Source organism: Lemur catta, chromosome 18 (assembly GCF_020740605.2).
Source record: "Lemur catta isolate mLemCat1 chromosome 18, mLemCat1.pri, whole genome shotgun sequence".
In the NCBI taxonomy this organism is placed as follows: domain Eukaryota; kingdom Metazoa; phylum Chordata; class Mammalia; order Primates; family Lemuridae; genus Lemur; species Lemur catta.
In genome coordinates, this window is record NC_059145.1 from 32,708,681 (window position 1) to 32,732,421 (window position 23,741).

The 23,741-nt window shown below is 34.3% G+C and overlaps 1 protein-coding gene across 1 annotated transcript in view; it reads left to right on the forward strand.

Annotated features, from left to right (window-relative positions):
* DNAH12 (dynein axonemal heavy chain 12) overlaps window positions 1-23,741 on the forward strand; it is a 153,189-nt gene that overhangs the window by 4,754 nt on the left and 124,694 nt on the right. Inside the window, exons 2-11 of the mRNA XM_045530444.1 lie at window positions 2,039-2,120; window positions 2,383-2,409; window positions 6,582-6,768; window positions 7,424-7,496; window positions 8,090-8,248; window positions 8,463-8,658; window positions 10,556-10,744; window positions 11,285-11,441; window positions 12,123-12,214; window positions 22,047-22,225. Of these exons, the coding sequence (XP_045386400.1) occupies window positions 2,039-2,120; window positions 2,383-2,409; window positions 6,582-6,768; window positions 7,424-7,496; window positions 8,090-8,248; window positions 8,463-8,658; window positions 10,556-10,744; window positions 11,285-11,441; window positions 12,123-12,214; window positions 22,047-22,225 (1,341 nt within the window). The remainder of the gene's footprint in view (window positions 1-2,038; window positions 2,121-2,382; window positions 2,410-6,581; window positions 6,769-7,423; window positions 7,497-8,089; window positions 8,249-8,462; window positions 8,659-10,555; window positions 10,745-11,284; window positions 11,442-12,122; window positions 12,215-22,046; window positions 22,226-23,741) is intronic.

The window sequence follows — 23,741 nt, forward strand, 5'->3', positions numbered from 1 at the left end:
GATGGAGATAAAATAGTGCTTAACTCTTAGGATTGTGGTGAGAGTTAAATAAGATCCCTGCATGTTAATGCCTAGAACATAATAAGCTCACCATAAACAGTAACTCTTATTGATAGGAATAGTCGAAGGAACTGGATGGGTTTTCCTAGATTTTGGAAGGGTAACATGGAAGAAGAATATGACTTTTTCTATGTAGCTCCAGAGAATAGAAGTTTACAAGGACACAGCTCAATATAAAAAATTTATTCCTAAGAACATTAGTTAATGGACAATACATTGGGCTGCCTCCGGAAGTAATGATTGCCATTTTCCCCAACCCCTTGCCCAAAGTACCATGGGTACAACTGATATTGTTGAGAGTATTCATGTATCAAGTAAAGGTACTGAACTAGACATGTGAGATATTTTCCAAATTATTATGATCGTTCCTTCAAAAGATATTTATTGAGCTCTTACACCTTGATGGAGACCAAGTAGTGTGGATAGAGCAGTGAGCAAAACAAACACGGTCCTTGTCTTTATGCAAATTACCAGCGTATTTATGGCTCCAGTGGCCACCCTTTCCTTGAAATTCCTTTTGGTTCTCCTCTTACCTCTCTGACGGTATCTCCTTTGGTTCTTCAATTGCTTTTCCCCATTCCTATCATACTTGGCATCTTCCAATCTTCTTTCTGAGGTCTCTTTACTTTTCCTTGTGTACTTCTTTGGCCATTGCTCCCAATCTATTTAGCCTTTATAAACTATTAGATTTATTTTCCTAAAAATGTTTCCATGCAAATGAACTCTCAGTGACTGTGTATTGACTTCTCTATTAAATAAAAAAGCTATTGATGCCCTTAGCTGGATGTTTCAACTCACTTCTCCAAACATATCTCCAGCTGATCCTGTAACCTTTGGGCAAATTGGATAACCCCTGCTCCCCATTTTCCACTTTGACCCTTCCCTTGCCTTCCAATTTTTCAGGTTCTTTGTTTTTCAGATCCCAGGAAAACCACATTTTCCCCTGAAATCCTCTTCTTCATTTCAAGCTTGTTGCAAATGCTAACATGTATGTATGTCCTTCACAGGTAGTCGCAGGTGGAAGTGAACTTGTCCCTCCTCTGAACTACCAGCGTGCCCAATATGGCACTCTGTTTTTTTCTTCCTACCCAATCAGTTTATAAATTCCTTGATATTTGTTGCTGCTATATTTTAATAGCACCTAGTATTGTGACTTGCATAATGTACATTCAATAAATATTTGCTGACAGATGAATGGGTTATACAATAGGATTATATAACTTAATTTAAAGAGAAAATTGTATTTTATGGATGTAAAAATCCAGAAAAACTTTTGAAGGTAAATCTGTTTATTGAGCACCTACTATCTGCTAGTTACTGTTCTAGGCATTGAGAATAATGGAAACTAATAAAACAGTCTACAAAATATACTGTATCAAATGATGGTAAGTGCTATGAAGCAAGATAAGTGAGGATAAAAGGCATAGTGAAAGAGGTGCTACTTAATATGGGGGTAAGGGAAGTCTTCTCTGACAGGGTGGTATTTGGACAGAGATAATACATATAAGGGCCCACTATACATCAGGGTTAATTTTTATGCTGTCAGTAAGTTATAATTGAAAAAAATTGATTTTTGTTTTTAGTCTCACCCTTTTATATTACACATGAATAATTTAAAAATAAGGCCAGGCGAGGTGGCTCACACCTGTAATCCCAGTGCTTTGGGAGGCTAAAGCAGAAGGATCACTGGAGCCCAGGAATTTGAGGTGACAAGGACCTGTGATCATCCCACTGCACTCCAGCCTGGATGACTGAGTCTATCTCTAAAAGAATAAATTAATTAAAACATTTTTTAAAAATCAAGGTCTCATTGATAATGTCTGTAGGTATTTGTTTCTCATAGAAAATTCAGTAAGATCAGTCTTGAATATCTCTTCTTCTAGTATAGTTGGAAGCATGTTCAACTTTTAATGTTTTAATAATATATGCTAATGTTATCTTCAAAAGAATCATCCATTTTTCTAACTATAAATTTCAGAGTTGATGAGGCCAAAATAAATTTAGACAGGACACTGGATAAAAGAATACCTCCGTTACCAGAGGTTGATTATCCTCCAACTGTAAGTTTATGTTTTCTCTTTAAAATATTTATCCTTATAACATTTTAATTCTTAATTAAGTCAATCTCAATATAACTAATATTTTAAAAAATAATGGATACCTTTTAAAATGTATTTTTACTTTAAAAAATTAAATGAATTTAAATAATTTCTTTAATTTAAAAAATTAATTTAAATTTAATTTCTTTAATTTAAAAAATTAAATTAAATGAATTTAAATAATTTCTCCTTAACTTAATTATGTCTTGTTTGTTTTTGACAGATGACCAGTGAAATTAAAAAAAAAGGAGTGAGTTCAAATTTTATATTTCTTGTTTTGAAAATGTTCAAAGAAATTATTATAAAATCATTCCTTCTAAGACTACCTGCTAAGTCTCGTTCTAGAAAAGAAAGAAATTTAGAAACTGATTTCAGTTTTCTCTGCCCAAGGGAACAAACATGTTATGGTTGATAATATGGGTTTTAAAAATTCTACTTTTGTTGCTATTCATTATTTGAGGGTTAATTTGCATAAATTTTTTAGGTCTTATTCCAGACAACTGAAAAATATATTCAAGTTATAAAGGAAATGCATCTCCCCTTTCTATTAGGGCAATGATTGATTATTCTAATATTATCTATTTCCTATTACATAAAATTATATATTAAATTATCTATTTCCTAATTGAGGCTAGGGATTGCTTCTTAATCAAAAACTATGGTACTGAGTACCAATAGTAAGTAAGTATTCAGTAGATGATTGATGAATGAATAAATGTAAACATTTATGTTCAGTAAAATATGATAGCTGTCATGATAGAAGTATGAAGAGACTACAGGCTGGGCTTGGTGGCTCATGCCTGTAATCCTAGCACTCTGGGAGGCCAAGGCGGCAGGATTGCTTGAACCCAGGAGTTTGAGATTGTTTTGAGGTAGGCTGACACCACAGCACTGTAGCCCAGGCAACAGAGTGAGACTCTGTCTCAAAAAAAAAAAAAAAAAAAAAAAGAGAGAGAGAGAGACTACAGTGAGGGTATAAAGTAGGAAGTTTTCAAGAAAGATTTTGAAAGCACATAGTTTGATTCAGAAAAGACAGAGTTTTGTGAAGGAAGATTGCACACTTTAATTCTAAGGGTCAAACATTTTTATTTTGGGACATGAAATGGTTAAAAAGAGGTGTAAATTAAAGATACATAATTAGAATAATGAATTTAAATTTCCTGTCCTTTTATAGTCATATAATAATTTTATTCAAGCCTAGTTTTTTAAATATAATATTTCAGAGCTTGACCCTGACCTGCTTTATAGAACTACTATAGTTTTGGGGGGATTGAAAAATATCTTCTTTGTCTGTAATTAATTCATTTATTCATGAAATGCTTAATAGATATCTACTATTTACTTGGTCTTATGTTAGATGCTGAAGACTGATAAATAAGATGGGCACATAAACCCTTATGGAGCCTGTACTGTAAAGGGGAAGATGTGTAATAATCAAGTAAACAAACAAATATTGTTTATCGTTTATTTATTAAATAAACAAAATTGTGACAAGTGCTATGAAGGAAATACAGGGTAAAATGATAGTGATTGGTAAGGAAGTGGGCCCATATTAGGCAGGTGGTCAGAGAAGACCCCCTGAGTCGGTGATGTTTATGGAGGCCACGGAAAGACCTGGGGTTGAGAATTCCCCAAGAGAGGGAACTGAAAGAATCAGTATCCTCAGCTTGACGAGAGCGTACTGATTGAGTTTATGAGAGTATAAAGGGAACTGGAAGAGGAAGTTAGGAGCCAGATCATGAGGGCCTTGTAGGCTACTGTAGGAAGTTTGGATTTTACTCAAAGTGGCAATGAGAAGTCATTGGAGGATTTTAACAATGAGGATATTATAACGATTTACTTTTAATGATAAAAAGTCACCTTGAGGCCGGGCGCGGTGGCTCACGCCTGTAATCCTAGCTCTGGGAGGCCGAGGTGGGTGGATCGCTCAAGGTCAGGAGTTCGAGACCAGCCTGAGCAAGAGTGAGACCCCGTCTCTACTAAAGATAGAAAGAAATTATCTGGCCAACTAAAAATATATATACAAAAAATTAGCCGGGCATGGTGGCTCATGCCTGTAGTCCCAGCTACTCGGGAGGCTGAGGCAGTAGGATCGCTTAAGCCCAGGAGTCTGAGGTTGCTGTGAGCCAGGCTGATGCCACGGCACTCTAGCCCGGGCAACAGAGCGAGACTCTGTCTCAAAAAAAAAAAAAAAAAAAAGTCACCTTGACAATGATGTTAAAAAAACCTACTTAGATGCTTCAGAAAAGGGATGGTGGCCAGGGCTAGAGTGAAAAGAAGGAAGAACCAGTTAGTTATAGAAGACAACATATAGGTAAGAGATAATTGTAGTTTAAACTAGAGTGATAGCAATAGAGCTAGAGAGAAATTGTTAAACTCGGGATATATTTTGGATGTAGACCTGACAGGACTTGCTGACAGATTGGATGCGGAGGGTAAAGAAAAGAGGAACCAAGGATAACTCTTAGGGTTTGGGCTCGATTTCACAGGGTAATTGGTGGTGCTGATTATTAAGATCATCTAGAGAGAAACGGAAGAGAAAGAGGCAGAGAGGACCAGGTTCATTACTAGACAGAGGTCAGTCCATTGATGTATGAGGGATTGGGGACCATCACAAGACTTATAAGGCTAAGCAGTATCTTAATGGAAGGACATAGAAAATGATCCTCTGGAAGAATTTTGAAGTGAGCAACTATTAATAATTAAAAAAAATTAAAAGTAGGAGACAAGAAAAATGTCCATCTCGTCCACTCATTTAAACAATCTTTTTATTTTGGAATAATTTTAGACTTTCAGAAAAATTACAAGAGGAATACAAAGAATTCCCCTGTATACTTTATCAGTTCCCATAATATTAATATCTTTGCTTGAAACAATGATTACTGTGGTTGTTGAATTTTAAGTCCAGGCTAAGAAACAAAAAAAGATCAAATGTTGTCTTTTAAATTTGTTTATGTCTGTATTTTGTCAGTTGTACTCATTTGCTTTTTTTTTTTTTTTTTTTGAGACAGAGTCTCACTCTGTTGCCCGGGCTAGAGTGCCGTGGCATCAGCCTAGCTCACAGCAACCTCAAACTCCTGGGCTTAAGCGATCCTCCTGCCTCAGCCTCCCGAGTAGCTGGGACTACAGGCATGCGCCACCATGCCTGGCTAATTTTTTCTATATATATTTTTAGTTGTCCAGCTAATTTCTTTACATTTTTTTAGTAGAGACGGGGGTCTCGCTCTTGCTCAGGCTGGTCTGGAACTCCTGACCTTAAGTGATCCTCCTGCCTCGGCCTCCCAGAGTGCTAGGATTACAGGCCTGAGCCACCATGCCCGGCCCTCATTTGCTTTTTTTAAATTTTTTTATGCCAAGTTTGTCAGAGACTAAGAGACTACTCATTCTTATGGGCAAATTTATGAAATTATACTACCATTGTACTAGAATATAATCTCCAAGAGAATATGGGCTTTGTCTGTTTTGTTCACTACTATATACTCAGCATTTATTTATTTATTTTAGAGACAGGGTTTCACTCTGTGGCCCAGGCTGGGCTGCCATGGCCTAGTCATAGCTCGCTGTAATTTTGAATTCCTGGGCTCAAGCGATCCTCTTGCCTCAGCCTTTCAAGTAGCTGGGACTATCACTCCTGGCTAATTTTAAAATTATTTTTGTAGAGACAAAGGTCTCACTATATTGTCCAGGCTGGTCTTGAACTCTTGGCCTCAAGTGATTCTCCTACCTCAGCTTCCCAAAGTGTTGGGTTTATAGGCATGAGCCACCTCGTCCAGCCTACCCAGCATTCAGAACAATGAATATTTGTTGAATTACTGAATGTATTTTGAATGAAGAAATAATAAGTTAGACAAAGGACCTTTGTTTTGCCTTGGGAAAATGAAGAATATGTTAATATTAATACTAAGAACATTAATTTGGCAAGAACGCATTATAAATAAAGGATAAAATGTTTTTTTGTAAGGCACACTTTTGGAAAAATGTTTTTATTCTGAAAACATGTCATTTTTAAGATTTTTTTTTTTTTCTTTTGAGACAGAGTCTCACTCTGTTGCCCTGGGTAGAATGCAGTGGCCTCAGCCTAGCTTGCAGCAACCTCAGAGTCGTAGGCTTAAGTGATCCTCCTATCTCAGCCTCCCGAGTAGCTGGGACTACGGGCACACATTATGACACCTGGCTAATTTTTCTATTTTTAGTAGAGACGAGGTCTTGCTCTTGCTCAGCCTGGTCTCGAACTCCTGAGCTCAAGAGATCCTCCTGCCTTGGCCTTCTGGAGTGCTAGGATTATAGGCATGAGCCGGCACACCTGGCTGCAAAATATTTTTATTCTGAAAAGAATGTTGTCTTAGGAAGAGAATGCTCAGGAATTATACTGAAATGTCACAACCATGTAAAACTTTTAATTTTTTCTTATTATATTCTCAGTTCAACTATATTTATATGAAGCAATGTGTAGAAAGTAGTCCTATAGTACCTATTCAGCAGGAATGGCTGGATCACATGTTAAGGCTGATACCTGAGTCTTTAAAAGGGAAGAAAAGGGAAGAACTCATTGAGAGTCTCATAAATGAGGTGTCAAATGACTTTGAAAACAGCATGAAGAGATATTTGGGTAAGTAGCATTTAATACATGCCAAACTTGTTTTACCTTTGCCTCCCTCTTCTCAATTGAATCAAAAGTAGAAATAAGCAAAATGAATAATGAACATTCTTTATTTAAATTATATATTTATTAGATATGATTTTTATTTAAAGTTTTCATTTTAAGCCTATAATCTAGTCAAAGTCTTTGTAACTTAAGGGCACTTCTTGGGGGTTTTTTGGTGTTTATTAGCTAATAAATTTTTTTTTTTTTTTTTTTGGGTGACTGAGTCTCACTTTGTTGCCCAGGCTAGAGTGCAGAGTGTGGTGGTGTGTTATCATAGCTTACTGCAGCCTCAAACTCCCGGTCTAAAGTCATCCTCCTGCCTCTTGAGTTCAAGACCAGCCTGGGCAACATAGGAAGACCTTCGTCTCTACAAAAAATAAAAAAATATATTAGCCAGGAGTGGTGGCATGCCCCTGTAGTCTCAGCTACTCCGGAGGCTGAGGCAGGAGGATCCTTGAGCCCAGGAGTTTGAGATGGCAGTAAGCTATGGTCTCACCACTATACTCCAGCCTTGGGGACAGAGTGGGTCCTTGTCTCTGAAAAAAAAGAGTCAGAAACTTTGATGTGAATAGGTCTTACAAAGATTTTCAAGAAGTATTAACACATACATGTATTTTAGTGCAGAGTGTTCTTGTGAAACCGACAGTTAAATGGCTTGAAGATGAAGGAGGACCTTTACCTGAATCCCCTGTGTGAGTAAATTATTTTAAAAACAGTACTTCATGTAGTTTTTGATACAGATTAAAAATGAACTGATCTTACATTCAAGTCTACAATTGTGAAGCTCGAAGGTATTTTGAACACATTTAAAAAATAGTACTATTGTTTTTTCCCCAAAGGTATCTTCGCATGCTTGTCTAAGTTCTGTATATGTATGTAACTAGGGGGACTTTATGAATGTGTAGCTCCACTTGGGCTTGAGTGAGCTTTGGCGTGTGCCAGACAGAGTTCTCCATTCTTCCCCCCAGTCCTAAAGACTGTGTTCTTTCATCTCTACCTGGGATGACTGAGCCAGAGCACAGTGGAATTTATCAGGGCACTCAGGCCTGACCCATCAGTCTGCCTTACCCACAAATTATTTGTTCTCTCTGAAGATAATGCACTTTTGAAATCTCAATATGTTTTTATTAAATGTATATATCCCAAGGCTCCTGTTGCTGACCAGTTCTCTTTTCTCAATGTCCAGTTTACTCACTTTAATACTAATTCCATGTATAAACATTATTTCCTAAAATTGAGGGTGTCTTGTTTTAATCATGTTTGATATGGTGTTTTGCTTTTCCAGAGGCCTAGATTATTCTAATCCCTGGCATTCTAGCTACATGCAGGCAAGAAATCAAATATTATCTAATTTGCACATTGTTCATCCAACTATGAAAATGTTACTGGACCTTGGTTATACAACATTTGCTGATACAGTTTTGCTGAACTTAACAGGAATTAGGTAAAAAATCCTGTGTTTATTAACATTTAAAATTTGAATGTCTCCTTGAGTCTATATTTTTGACTGTATAATTTTTTAAACTGATTCATAAATCTTCAAGACTTTTCTTTAGGTTTTAGAATTTAAAAAATTTATCTTACTTATTTCAACAATTGTATATCAAGACCAATATCTATCATTTGCTTCAAATCATTTTTCTTTTTTTCATAAATAGAGCTAAAGGCCCAATTGATTGTGAATCACTGAGAACTGATCTATCAATACAAGCTAGAAAGGCAGAAGAGAAGTTAATGAATACATGGTATCCAAAGGTTATAAGTATCTTTACCAAGAAGGAGGCACTAGAAGGCATTAAACCTGAAAAACTGGATGCATTTTATAACTGTGTTTCCACACTCATGTCAAATCAGGTAATATGTTTTACATATATTAAATGATAATGTTATCAGAATTAGTTCAGTATTTTATTTTATTTTTTTGGTCTTTTTTTAGAAGTCTTCCTAGAACAGATAGTTGAGTATTTTAAATAAAATTTTATTTAAACATAGTGCTAAGTAGTATTTTGAAATAAATTCAGAAAAATATTTCTACTACAATTTTATTTAAATAAGTTTAGCAGAAAAACACTGATCTTCTGAAGCAATCTAAAATAGGAAGAATGTCTCCAATATATGTCAGTATTAGGACTGATTACTTGGCTCATTCCAAGCTATAAGCTAATTGTAGTATTTTGGAGTTATGTTAACAAAAGAACTGTCCTAGTAACATATTTTTAAACTTATTAAATTCCAAGTTGATTAATTCTCATATTGTTTTTTGTAAAATCTTGGTTTAAGATGTTATTTATCAGAGGCCGGGCCTGGTGGCTCACGCCTGTAATCCTAGCACTCTAGGAGGCCAAGGTAGGAGGATTGCTTGAGCTCAGGAGTTTGAGACGAGCCTGAGCAAAAGTGTGAGACCCTGTCTCTAAAAAAAAAAAAAAAAAAAAAGTTATTAATCATCTTTAAATGACAAATAGAGAATGTTAATTTCATGCAATTATATTTATGGTCTCCTCAAATTTTTATAATTGTATGCATACAATTCTAAAAAAAATAATTTTTTTTTTTTTTTTTTTTTTGAGACAGAGTCTCACTCTGTTGCCCGGGCTAGAGTGCCATGGCGTCAGCCTAGCTCACAGCAACCTCAAACTCCTGGGCTCAAGCAATCCTCCTGCCTCAGCTTCCTGAGTAGCTGGGACTACAGGCATGTGCCACCATGCCCGGCTAATTTTTTCTATATATATATGTTTTCAGCTGTGCGTATAATTTCTTTTCTGTTTTTAGTAGAGACGGGGTCTCGCTCTTGCTCAGGCTGGTAAAAAAAAATAATTTTGAATAAAAACTTTCCCTTTTGGTAAAGATCTCTAATGATTCCATGAATTTTGCTTTGCATGTTTAAAAGGATAATATATATATTTACTATCTAGTATGTAAAATTTTAACTCATATAATACATGGTTTCCTTTCTACTATTACCCCTTAAGAGGACTAGGATTATTTGATAAAAGTAAAGAGATGAGGAAAGAACATCTTGAAGATGATTTAGATTCTTGTTTGTGGGCTGGCCTAAATATCCAACAGTTGGTTCTACATAAAAAAGCATTATTCATACTTGAGAAACTCACTGTGCGTATTTCTAAATTCCAGTGGCTTCACCTTCACCTAGTGGTGTACATGCTAGAAATCTGGCTCTTCAGGAAAAAAAAAAAAAAAAACACCCTGATTTGTAGTGTTTGCCAATTTCTGTGGTGTAAATATTCCCACCAAATGGATTTTAAGCTTTTAAGGGTTTAACAACTGGTTCCCAAAATTCTTCAACATTTAACAATTGGCTCTTGAGACAATAAGAGCTAGCTAGCTGTAGCACACCACTACATGTTACCCCATTACAAACTTAGCTTCAGCTCTCAGGCCTACCCTACCTATGGCCTTCACCATATTGTTTAGTCTTTTGGAATGTTTTCTGTATCAGGGACAGAATTGCTAAAGAATGCGAAAAATTCTGAGTTGCCATTTTAAAATTGTTGATATTCTATTAAAAAATTAAGGTTTGCCTATATCGTTCTATTTATTGTGTTAGATTAGACTACATTTATTAAGAATACATTGTGCTGAATGAAGATAATTTTCAGGATTAAATGGATTGATAGAATGACTTAATTAGACAGTTATAATCAGCTATAGACAATTATAATCAGTTCACTGATTTTAGTTAAGGGTTGAATTTATACTTTTTAAAGTAATACTAATCTATGATATCATGCAGCTAAAGGATCTTTTGAAGAGAACTGTAGAAGGATTTGTAAAACTCTTTGACCCACAAGATCAACAAGGGCTGCCAATATTTAAGATGGAATTGACATTTGATGATGACAAAATGGAATTTTATCCTACTATTCTAGATTTGGAAGATGTTGTTCTGAGTATAGTAGAGCGAATAGGTGAAGCTCTGCAGGTATTACATCATCCTTACCCATTGGGTTTCTTTATATGGTTTTTTCAGACTTTTAAATTATTTGAGTCAAATCTTTATAAAGTGTATATGTACATAAAATGTTACAACTCTTTGTTTTATTTTCCTCCCTCAAGTTACTTCAAATTAGAAGATGTTTTCTCTTTGAAAAAATCTCCTAGCCAGAGATGACATTTTCCTTCTTAGAACCTTTCTTGTAGTAATGGATTGATATTTTTGTGTGTATGTCTACTCTCCTCTACCGATCCAATTCATATTTGTTCTTTCTAGAGCTTTCTAGTATAATCACTTTGACATTACTCAATAAATATTTGTTGAATGATAGAAAACTAATCCAACTTAAATTTTACGTTAGACTACAAACTATGCCATTTTAAATCATTATTTTGCATCAAGTTATTTTTTCTTGGGCAGTTGAAGTCTGAAAAGAATGTTTTAAACAATATGGTTATAAGATCTTCATTTAGGTTAATTGCACAGTTAGATATTTATTGCATATATTATGATTTTTATTTGTGTTAGAATGTCCAAACAATACCTTCTTGGCTATCAGGAACTTCAACACCCGTAAATCTCGACACAGAACTTCCTGAACACGTGTTACAATGGGCTCTCAGTACACTGAAAGCGGCAGTACATCAGAACTTAGAAGGTGCAAGAAAACATTATGAGACCTACGGTATGTATGACATATGTAATATTATACCTTTTTTCCATCATTTTATTTTTATGAGAATTTGGTCAGGTATTTTATTGTCTAGGGCTGTCATGAAAGAGCACAGAGATCCAGATGTGAGTATAGGCATGGCTTTGGGCAGAGTCAAGGATCGAACCCAAGAAATTTTGTTGTCTAGTCCAAAGGGTGAATGTTAACTGGAGCAGGGTAATAAAGTTAAAAGGTAGGAAGATGTTGGAATAAGAAGAGGAGATGTTGGGATAAAGTCAAAAGGTAGAAAGAAAAGATTTAGAATAAAGCAAGGGTTAAAGAAAGGTAATTTCTGGGAATAGTTTTGCAGAGCCTGCAGCTCAGTTTTATTGGTCTATAGTCTACTCAAGTGTGGGTCAGGTCAGGATGGATAGTTGTTGACACTCTATTAAAGTCTATTAAGTGGTGTATCTGTACCTCTAAGTTATTTTGGAAGCCTCAAATATCCTATTACCTTTATTTTAAAATATCTGCATTTAGCTTGGTTTGCTCAATGTTTTATTTTATTCTATCTATTTCCCTAAAATATAGTAAACCATGTATGTGAACACTCTATTAATAATAGTATTTGAGTTACTCCATTCCATGATCATATGAAAAAAGCACTGTCTTTTTAAAAGGTTGTTATTGATATTTTAATTTATTATTTTTCAGTTGAAAAATATAATTGGCTCCTTGACGGGACTGCAGTTAAGATGATAGAGACTTTTCAAGCAGAAGATCATACTTTTGATGAATATACAGAGGTAAGTGGTAATTCTGTTTTTTATTAATGGCTTTTGCATTTTTAAATAAAATTAGGATTTTTTGTTCTAGAAAATAAATGCTTAAATTGAGTAGAATTTCGTATTCAAAACTTCATTTTAGTAAAACTCATTGGCTCACTTCATAATTTCTGCAGTCATTTATTTACTCATTCATTGATTCAATAAAAATTTCCTCATCACATTCAGATACCTAGCAAGATGTTGATAATGTGAAAATAAATGATATATAAATGCTGTCCTTAGGAGTTCATATTTGACCTGGAAACCTAACAGAGAAATAACTATAATATATTGAGATACATACTGGAATGGAGATACAGATAAAATGTGGGAACACAGAAAGAGAATGATTGCTTTTACTTTGGGAAATTGGTGAAGGGTTCATGCAAAGCATGAAGTGAGCCAGGCTTTGAGGTAGGTATTTATAGGTGGAGAAGGGAGGGAATATAGCATGAACAAAGACCAAAAATGTTCCAAGATGTTCAGAGAACATCAAATAAACCAAAATAGCTAAAGAATAGGTAACAGGAATATGGTAAATGGCAGATTTAGAATATGATGAAGTTGGAAATATATGTTGGAGCCACGTGGGAAAGTCCTTTGGTATCTTTGGTCAAGGGTTTATACTTCGTTTTGAAGGTTTTTTGCCATGGTAGTAATATATTTGGATCTCAGTTTTAGAAAGATAATTCTGGTAGCAATGGAGAAAAGCAATTGAATGAGAAAATCTATCTCCTCAAGGGACCTTATTCTATTCATTAAGACTAGGCTTATTATTTCTTCATCTTCTCCCTTTGTGTTGACTGTTTAGATTTTATTTGTAATGTGCAATTTATAAATTTTAATTTTTCTAATATTTTGTTATGAAAATTTTAAACATACAGAGAAGTTGAAGGAATTTTACAAAGCACACCACTTAGATTCTAGCATTTTACTATATTTGCTTAATCACATATTTATCAATTCATTTTTTAATCTTTTATTAATTTAAAGAACAATTAAATTTAAAAATCAACTTTATTGAGTTTTAGTTTACCTATAGTAAAATTCACCCATTTTAATTGCACAGCTATATTAGTTTTGACAAACTTACACAACCATGTAACCATCATCAGAATCAAGAAATAGAACATTTTTACCACCTCTAGAAGTTTCCTTGTACAGTATCCTGGTCAATTCTCTCTAACCCTGACCTCAGTCAACTGCTGACATCCTTTCTGTTACTATAGATACAGTTTCATTTCTTTTTCTAGGAGTTAGATTGCTGGATGGTATGGGAAGTGTCCATTTAAATTTTTAAGAAATAGTTAACTTTTTTAAAAAGTTATACCATTTACAATCTCACCAGCAGTGTATGAGAGTTCCAGTTCTTCCACATCCTCTCCATCCCCTGGGATTATCAGTCTTTTTAACGCCAGCTGTTCTACTATGTGTATGTTGATATCTCATTGTGGTTTTAATTTGCATTTCCCTGATGACTAGTGATGTGTAGCATCTTTTAATGTGTCACTTTCCATTTTCATACCTTTTAAAAAAATAAAGTATCTGTTTTAACAGTTTATACATTTTAAATTTGATCGTTGTATTTTATTGCTGAGCTATAATGGATGTTATAATGAATTGCTGAGCCATAATGGATAATGGATTTTACTGGGCTATATTATTATAATTCTTACTCAGTTTTGAGTTCTTTTTTTAAATTTTATTTTAAAATTGTATTTACTGGGAACACGCCCAAGAAGCCTTGAGCAAGTGGACTCTGAATTTTGAGTTCTTTATGTATTCTGGGTAAACGTCTGCTGTCTGAAATATGTTTTGTACAAATATTTTCTCCCAGTTTATGCCTTGACTTTTAATTTTTGTAACAATGTCTTTCAAGGAGTAGACATTTTAAATTATAATTAATTCCAGCCTATCAATTTTTTCTTTTTTTTTTCTTTTTGTTGTTCCATAGGGTTTGACAATATACAACTTTTTCTTTTAAGGTTCATACTTTTTGTGTCCTGAGAAATCTTTTCTTACCCCTGATCATAAAGATTGGCCCCTGTGTTTTCTTCTAGAAGTTTTATAGTTGTAGCTTTCAGATTTAGATTTATGACATGACCTATCATAAATTAACTTCTATGTATGGTGTGAAATGTGGGTCATGTTTCAAAATTTTTTTTTCATGTGGATATCCAGCTAATTCAGCATCATTTATTGAAAATGCTGTCTTTTCCCCATTAAATTATCTTGACATCTTTGTTGAAAATCAATTGATTTTATATTTATGGGTCTATTTCTGGATTCTCTGTTCTTTTTCATTGATTTATATATCTATTCTTATGCCAGTTCCACACTGTCTTGATTTCTGGAGTTTATTGGTAAGTTTTAAAATCAGGTAGTGTAATTTCTCCAACTTTGTTCTTTTTCAAAATTATTTTGGCTATTTTAGGTCCTCTGTTTTTCCATATGAATTTCAAAATCACCCTGTCAGTTTCTAAAGAAGCTAGTTAGGATTTCATTGAATCTCTGAATGAATTTGACATGTTAAAATTGAATCTTTCAATATATGATCATTGTATGTATTTCAATTTATTTGGACCTTTTAAAATTCCTTTCAACAATGTAGTTATAGTTTTCATTGTACAGGTCTTGCAAATATTTTCCTAAATCCATCCCTTACAATGTTTCAGGTTTACAGTGGGTGTGGTGGTGGGTGCCTGTAATCCCAGCTGCCTGGGAGGCTGAGGCTGGAAGATCGCTTGAGCTCAGGAGTTGGAGACCAGCCTGGGCAACATAGTGAAACTCATGTCTCAAAAAAAAAAAAAGTTTCAGATTTACTTAATTTTCTTGTCAGTGGTATTATTTTTAATAGCAATTTTGATTTGCATTCCTAGTATATGAAAATACAATTACTTTTTGTATATTGATCTTGTATCTTGAAGCCATACTAAACTCATTTATTGGTTCTAATAGCCCCGTTTTTAAAGATTCCTTAGGATTTTCTCTCTATATGTATATCATATAATCTGCAAAGATAGTTTTACTTTTTCCTTTCCTATCTGAATGCGTTTTGCTTTCATTGCTTACTTTGTTGTACTGAGTAGGATTACCTGTGCAGTGTTGAATAGCAGCAGTGACAGAGGGCAGCCTTGCCTTGTTTATGATCTTATGGGAGACATATTCATATTTTCATCATTAAATCCATTAAGTATAAGTTTTTGGTAGATGCTCTTTATTGGGTTGATGAAATTCCTTTCTATTCTAAGTTTGCTAAGAGTTTTTTTTTTTTTTTTTTTTGAGACAGAGTCTCACTCTGTTGCCCAGGCTAGAGTGAGTGCCGTGGCGTCAGCCTAGCTCACAGCAACCTCAAACTCCTGGGCTTAAGCGATCCTCCTGCCTCAGCCTCCCGAGAAGCTGGGACTACAGGCATGTACCACCATGCCCGGCTAATTTTTTCTATATATATTTTAGTTGGCCAGATAATTTCTTTCTATTTTTAGTAGAGACAGGGTCTCACTCTTGCTCAGGCTGGTCTCAAACTCCTGACCTCGAGCGATCCACCCGCCTCGGCCTCCCAGAGTGCTAGGATTACAGGCGTGAGCCACCGCACCCGGCCCAATTTTTTTATTTTTTGTAGAGACAGGGTCTTGCTCTTGTTCATGCTGGTCTCGAACTCATGGCCTCAAGTGTTCCTCCCACCTTGGCCTCCCAGAGTGCTAGGATTGCAGGCATGAGCCACCACACCATGCCCTTAATGTTAATCTTAATAGAATTGGATTTACATCTATCATTTAACTATTTGTTTTCTATGTGTCATTTTGTTCCTCTATTCCTTCTTTTTTGCTTTCTTTTGCATTGAGTTATTTTCTAATAAAGAATCTAAATTCCTTTAATAATTTTTTTAAAAATTTTTTTTTTTTTTTAGTGTTTAGGGTTTATCATAGGTATCTAACTTAAACAGCTTTAGGTTTCTGCTACCTTGCTTGATTCCAGTAAGTTATATGAATATTACTCCCAAACGTTTTTCCTCCTTTTTGTGGTGTTCTTGTTATACATATTTCACATATTAATGTTAAAAAAAACCAACAATACATTGTTATAATTATTACTTTGCTGTCTATCATCCTCTCCTTAGCCCAATACAGCTTTGTTTTTACCTTTTCCTTTGGCAAGTATGTTTCAAATATAGTATATTTGTATATGTTATGAGCTGAAAAATACATTATATACATATTATACAACTCTTTTTCAAATTAGTTAAGAGAAAAAAGAGAAAAATATGCCTTTACACTGTCTTTTATCATTGCATAATTACTTTATTAGTGCTCTTTGTTTTTTCGTGTGCATTTGAGTTATCACCTAGAGTCACTTGCTTTCAACCTAAAGAAACTTTGTTAGTATTTCTTACAAGTGGGTCTGCTGGCAACCAATTCTTTCAGTTTTTGTTTATCTGGGAATGTTTTTTTTCACTTTCATTTTTGAATTATGACTTTGCTGAATATAATATTCTTGGTTGACAGCTTATTCCTCTTGCTGCTTCAAGATTATTCAGTGTCTGTTTCTGAATTTCTTTGCATTTATCTAGTTGAGTTCTTTGAGCTGTCTGTATGCATAGCCTAGTATTTTTCCATAAATTTGGAAAATTTTCAACCATTATGTCCTCAAATATTTTTTCCACTTCTTTCTTCTTATGATAGTCCCATTATAAATGTGTTGATACACTTAATCATTTCTCACATCTATCTAAGGATCTATTGTTTTCTTCTTTCTTTTTTTCCCCTACATTCTTTGGATTGCGTAATGTCTGTCAATTTATCTTCAAGTTTGCCAGTTCTTTCCTCTTTCAATTAAAATCTGTTGTGCTCTAGTGAAGTTTTCATTTCAGTTGTTGTCTTTTTCAGTTGCAGAATTTCCATTTAGTTCTTTTAAAAAAAACTTCTAGCTTTTTATTAATAGTCTCTATTTGATGAGACATTGTCATCATACCTTCCTTTAATTTAAGCATGATATCCTTCAATTTTTTGAACATTTTTAAATGGCTACTTTGAAGATTTTTCCCCTCATAAATATGATTTTGTTTGCTCTCAAGCAGTTTTTGTTGTCTGCTTTTTTTCACAAGATATGGGTCCTACTTTCCTATTTCTTTATATGCCTCATTATATATTGTTGGAATCTGAATCCTTTGCTTGTTTGTTTAGTGACTCTGGGTGGATTATTTTAGTAACATCTATTCCCCCTCCCCCCTCTCTCTCTAGTGTTAAGCCTCTGACATTGCTCTTTAGGGAACCATAGCTTTGGGTATTCCCACAGTCATCCTGGAGTGACAGTGGTTTCAACAGGGCTCTCTTTTCTCTTTTCTTGGCCACACATAGCTGTTAGACTCCTAATTGTTGGCTGATTGCTCTATTGTTTTTGTTTTGCTTTGTTTTGATTTGTTTTTGAGACAGCGTCTTGTTCTGTTGCCCAGGCTAGAGTGCAGTGGCATCATCATAGCCCACTGCAACCTCCAACTCCTGGGCTCAAGCAGTCCTCCTGCCTCAGCATCCTGAGTAGCTGGGACTACAGGCTTGAGCCACCGTGCACAGCTAATTTTTCTATTTTTTGTAGAGATGGGGTCTCACTCTTGCTCAGGCTGGTCTCCAACTCTTGGCCTCAAGCGATCCTTCCACCTCGGCCTCCCAAAGTGCTAGGATTACAGTGCTCTACTATTTTAAACAGTTCTCTGGAGGTATAAATTGCTCTGTTGGTTAATTTAATCAAATCCACGCTCCCTTGAAGGATCAGTTCCTGAGGTCAGTGTTTGATATTTGTTCTGACCCCAGGAGGGTTCTTCCCAGCATTCTCTTTACCTGGCTGTCTCCCACAAACTAGCCTACATCTTTACCAAATCCCTGAATCTCCTCACAACTTCCTTCCACCAGAACTTCCAGTTTTTGAGGACACCCTTAGGCTTGAACTTCTCCGTGCTTCATTGCAAATTAAGTCAATTTCTTTGGGAAAATATTAGGAACTATTTATTTTATGACATGCTCTTCCCCTCTACTCCCAGGCAAAATCTCTAAGCCAGGGTTCTGGAACTAGAAATGGGAATAGTGACATGTTTTTCTCGAGTGACACTCCCACTTTAGGAGCTGAACACTCAATGGAGTGGGGGGCAGTAGCCTGAGGTCATTTTGGGCTGCTTCTCTTGATCTGGAACCACCACTTTACTAGCCAGGGTAAGTGTGATGGTGGACCCAGTATGCTCAGTGGACATTCTATCCAAGGAAGAGTCTCTGTTTTATGAGTGGGGAATGGGTGAAACAAGGGAGCCCCTACCTCCTAATTACACTCACCCAGAACTTAGCTTCAGCAATAGGTAATTAAGCCCTCCAGCTGGAAGCTTGGGGGAGAGTGAGCCCTTTGTTCTTGAGTACACTAGTCTTGAGTGCAGTTTCTTACTGACTGATCTGGGAAGGGGTAGGGAAGAAGTGGTTTAGGTTCATTTTTCTTACCATAGACTTTGTTAAATACATGCTTCTTTATTTTTTGTATACCCTTATGACCATTTCCAGAGGCATTAAATCCTTGTTTTTAAAATATTTGTCACCACTTTCACTGGGGAGCAGGTCTACAGAGCTGCCCATGTTGTCATGCTGGAAGTCTCTTCTGAGTTTCTTTCTGTAATGTCTTTTTTATCTGGCTGCTTTTAAGATTTTCTTTTTATTACTGTTTATTCGATTGGGAAGTATTTTGGTATTGTTTCTTTTATATTTCTTCTGAATGAGGTTTGTTGAGATTCTTAGGTCTGTGGGTTTATAGTTCTCATTAAACTTAGAAAATATTCAGACATTATTTCTTTGATTTTTTTCCTTTGTCCCCATCTTCTTCCCATTCTGAAATTCCAATTGCATGTATGTTAGACTGTTTGATATTATTCCTGAGGTTACTGAAGGCTCTGTTCAGAGTTTTCAGGTTTTTTTCTCTTTATGCTTGATTTTGGATGGATTCTTTGCATCATTTTAAGTACATTAATTCTTTCTTCTCTGATATTAAGCTGTTGTTACTCATACTAAGTAAAATTTTCTTTCAGATATTGTGTTTCCCTGTCTTTGGTAAATTTTATTTTCTCCTTATTATATTCATATTTTCCTTTATTTTCTTGAACATATTGAGCATATTTCTAGGAGGTTACTGGGAGGCTGTTTTGCATCATTTTGGCCCACCTTCTAGAGCTTTTTCATTTTTTCCCAACACTGCTGCATCTTAGCAGCCTTGCACTTACTTTGTTAGATTTATTCCCAAGTGTTTTATTTTTTGAAGCTATTGTAAATGGAATTGTTTTCTGAATTTCAGTTTTGAGTTGTTCATTCTTAGTGTCTAGAAGTATAATTGGTTTTTGTATCTTGATCTTGTATCCTGCAGCCTTGCCAAACTCCTTTATTTTTTCTCATATTTATATAGGTGTATGTGTGTGTGTATTTCTTAGGATTTTCTATATATAGTATCATGCCATTTGCAATAGGGATTGTCTTACTTCATTTCTAACCTGAATGCCTTTTATATTGCCTGGGCTAGTACTTCTAGTACAATGTTGAATAAAAGTGGTGACTGTAGATACCTTTATCTTGTTCTTGATCTTAGAGGGAAATACTAATTTTTTTACTATTAGGTATGATGTTAGTTATAGATTTTTCCTAGATATGCCTTATCAAGTTGAGGATGTTCTCTTCTATTCCTAGCATAAGTGTTTTTATCACGAAGGACTATGGGCTTTTATTAATGCTTTTTCTGCATCTATTGAGATGATTATGTATTTTTTTCTAATATGCATATGTTTTACCATATTTGGTATTTGTGTTCATGAAACTATATTATGAATTCATAAATACATAAGTACCTCTACAAAATCAGAGATGATATACAGTCATCCCTTTGTAGTTGTGGGGGATCAATTCTAGGAACCCCCCCCACCACATATATCAAGATCTGTGGATGCTCGAATCACTTTTATAAAATGGTGTAGTATTTGTATATAACTTCTACACATCTGTCCGTATACTTTAAATCATCTCTAAAATTATTTATAATACCTAATACAATGTAAATGCTATTAAATAGTTATTATACCATATTGGTTTTTTTCTTTTTTTCTTCTTTTTTTGTTTTTTTTTTCCATATTGGTTTTTATTTGAATTATTTTTTATTGTTGTACTGTTATTTTGTATTATTATTATAGTTATTTTATTTTATTTTAAGGCAAGCACAAGGTGAAGTTTATTGAGTAAAGTAAGATATGTTCACCACAATGAACAGACTCCATGTCATAATAGGAGAGCCTATTAATTTTTAGTATCTTCAATGTGCCACTGGTTGAATCTATTGATGTGGAACCCATGGATATGAAGGCCAACTGTATTCTCTTTTGTTTGTATTTTACCATATATCTCAGTACAGTGCTACGCAGAGAATAGTCACAATAAATGTTCTGTGAGCTAACAGCTAATTTTTTTGTTTGTTTAACTGTAACTTATCGTGCCTATAGTACCTATAAGCCCTAAATATCTAGAGCAAATATACGTTTCAGTAGATTTCAGAATGATTATTACCTTAGGTCTAGTATTTTGCTGTGGCATTTTCTATAATTTTGTAATAATTTCAGGATAGTTTTGTGACTACTTAAAAATTTACTTTTATGTTTAATAGTATGTCCTTGAATTTCTTTGTCAATTTGTAATATTCTGTAATGGTTAGTATGTCTATTTGGGAGGAAATCTAAAAATTATGAACTATGACATCTACACAGATGAATTTATATGATGCTTGTGATTTGTGTGAAAAATAGAACATGGCAGGGGAGTGATTATGGGTATAGAGAAAAAAAGATTGGCCATGAATTGCTAATTGTTGAAGCCATTGGTACATTTTGTCTACTTTTGTATATTTAAAATGATCCTTTATATAATTGTGAAAAATAGCATACATACAGAAAAGTATATAAAGCATATATGTAAAGATTGATAGGTAATTATAATTTAGGTAGTAATAACCATGTAGGTTAAGAATTAGAACTTTGGTGCACCCCAGAAGCCACCATTTGCCTCTCCCCAAATTATAACTTTCTCCCATCTTTATCGGTAACTATTATCCTAACATTGCTTGCTTTCCTTTATAGTTTTACCACCTATGTATATATGCTTCCTAGTTTAGTTTTGCCCATGATAATTTTATATGAAAGATATCATAGTATATATTGTTTTGTATTTTTCTTCTTTCATAATTGTGAAATTATGCTAATTTTTAAAAATTATCCCAGTGTCTGGCTATTAAGAAGTTGATATAAATTCTAATATCTTGTATCTTTGGTACTAGCAGAACACAGTATTTCTCTCCGTCTGGATTATCTTGACCAAAACCAAAACATTCCTTATATTTCTTTTCCTAAAGATCGAATTAAAATCTTTAGTGAGGTATCAGTGATGGCAAAAGTGGATAGTTATCAGCTATACACATCGTCACATCATATAAGTTTATTTCTAAACAGAGAGAAATGGGTTGACTCTGGGGATAGTTTTAAAAAATAATTATTGAGGGAAATTTTACCTTGTGATATGTTCAGATTTTGATGTTACAAATGACATTGTACTGAATATTTACTTGTAGATTGGCAAATTCCTTTGTGAAATGATAGGTGAAAAACAGGTTTATGCAATAAAAAAATTTTAGTCACTTAGCAAAAGGAAATGAGTTTGCATTGGTATTATTAAGAAGTTCAGTACAATACACTACTGTCAAATCACTGATGAATTAGAAAATTCTAAGCATTTTTTAAACATCTTTTTTTAAGTTTATAGAAAAATTTTTCAGTCTTGCTTCAGAAATAATGCTTTTGCCTCAGTGGATTCATTACCCTATGGTGCATTTGGATTGTGAAGATTTGAAGACAGGCCTGACAAATAAAGCAAAAGCCTTTGCAAACATATTATTAAATGACATAGCTTCAAAATATAGAAAAGAAAATGAATGGTAAGTAGAATTAATTCCCAAACTCAGAATTATAGGACTAAGAAATATTTTTATAATATAACTTGTTTAAAAGTAAAAAATTAAAATATATAAGTATTTACAACTTTTCCTCCGTAGCTGCTTCCTGTGGTACCTTTGTAGTTCCATTAGACTGAGTTCTTTTTGTCTGATACTGTTTGAGAATAGTTTTAAGGCAACCCAAGATTTTGTTTTTAAATTGAAATAAACCAGTGTTTGGATACAGGCTGCATAATAATGAAAAGATTATAGACTCTCTGTGATACTGGCCAGATCTGGGATCATTCCTGACCTCAATATTTACTTGATGTATCACCTAGCTTTTTTTTCTTATCTGTAAAATAGAGACAGCAATACTTACTTTGCAAGATAGCTATAAAATTGGACTCATATTTAGTGGACTGCTAGCTAGTTGTGTCATGCAGATGTGTTTTAGTCGTTACACGCTGCTTTCTTTTGTTTAAACAAGTTTTGGATTTGCTATCAACATTTTAAAATTAGAAGTTCATACACACACACACACACACACACACGCCCTTCATATTTCTTACTTTTCTTAAAAATTGGGAAGACTGGGCCTGCAGTGGTGAATGAAGCTAAGAAGCAGCTTTTCTCTTTAGACAGGGAATGTGTACTGTAATTTGTTCACCCAGTGCTCAAGCAACTCATCATCCAGTTTATCTAACTCATTTGTTACCTGTGTGGCCCCAAAAGAATCTGAGTTTGTAACTTCTATAAAGATTAAAACTGATGTATGTACAGCACTATCACAATTCCTGGCACAAAAGTTAGCTATTATGTTTGTTTTCCCAGAAGCAAAGTGAAAAAAATTATATTCTTTGGAATCAGAAAGACCTGAATTTGAATCCTAACTGTGCCATTAACTAGTTCTATAACTTTTGGCAGTTACTTAATTTCCCTGAGCCTCAATTTCCTACTGTGTTAACTATGAAAAATCATACCTTCCTTGCAGGACTAATATTAAGATCACAAATAGCACCTGTAAAGCATATAACTCCTTGCCTGGCATAGAATAGGCACCTAATAAATATTTTTAAATGAATAAACAAACAAGACTGTCAGAGAGTCAGGGTTTATCAGCCCTACTTTTTATAAAAGTGTACTATATAAAGAGATATCAAAGAAATTGAAATATTAGATCCTATCCCTTTCTTAAGAGTTTTAACCATCCTCATGAGTAAGAGCAATGACAAAAGTGATTTATATTTAACATAACTTTTTTTTGGTCTTTATTTTTATAATATCTGTAGTTTTTCTGGAAAATTTTATTGCTTCCAACAAAATAACTATATTTTATTATAAAAGCATGATATATTAGCAGCTGAAAATTTGTCCAGTTTTCTCCACCTGGTTCATTCTTTAATTCCTTTCTGTTTAAATTTCATACTTGAGATAGATAACATCAAAAGGAGGAAATGTGTGCCACTAGGTTAAGTACAAGGTCACTAAAGAGTAATTTGCTTGCTTCACAGTTTGG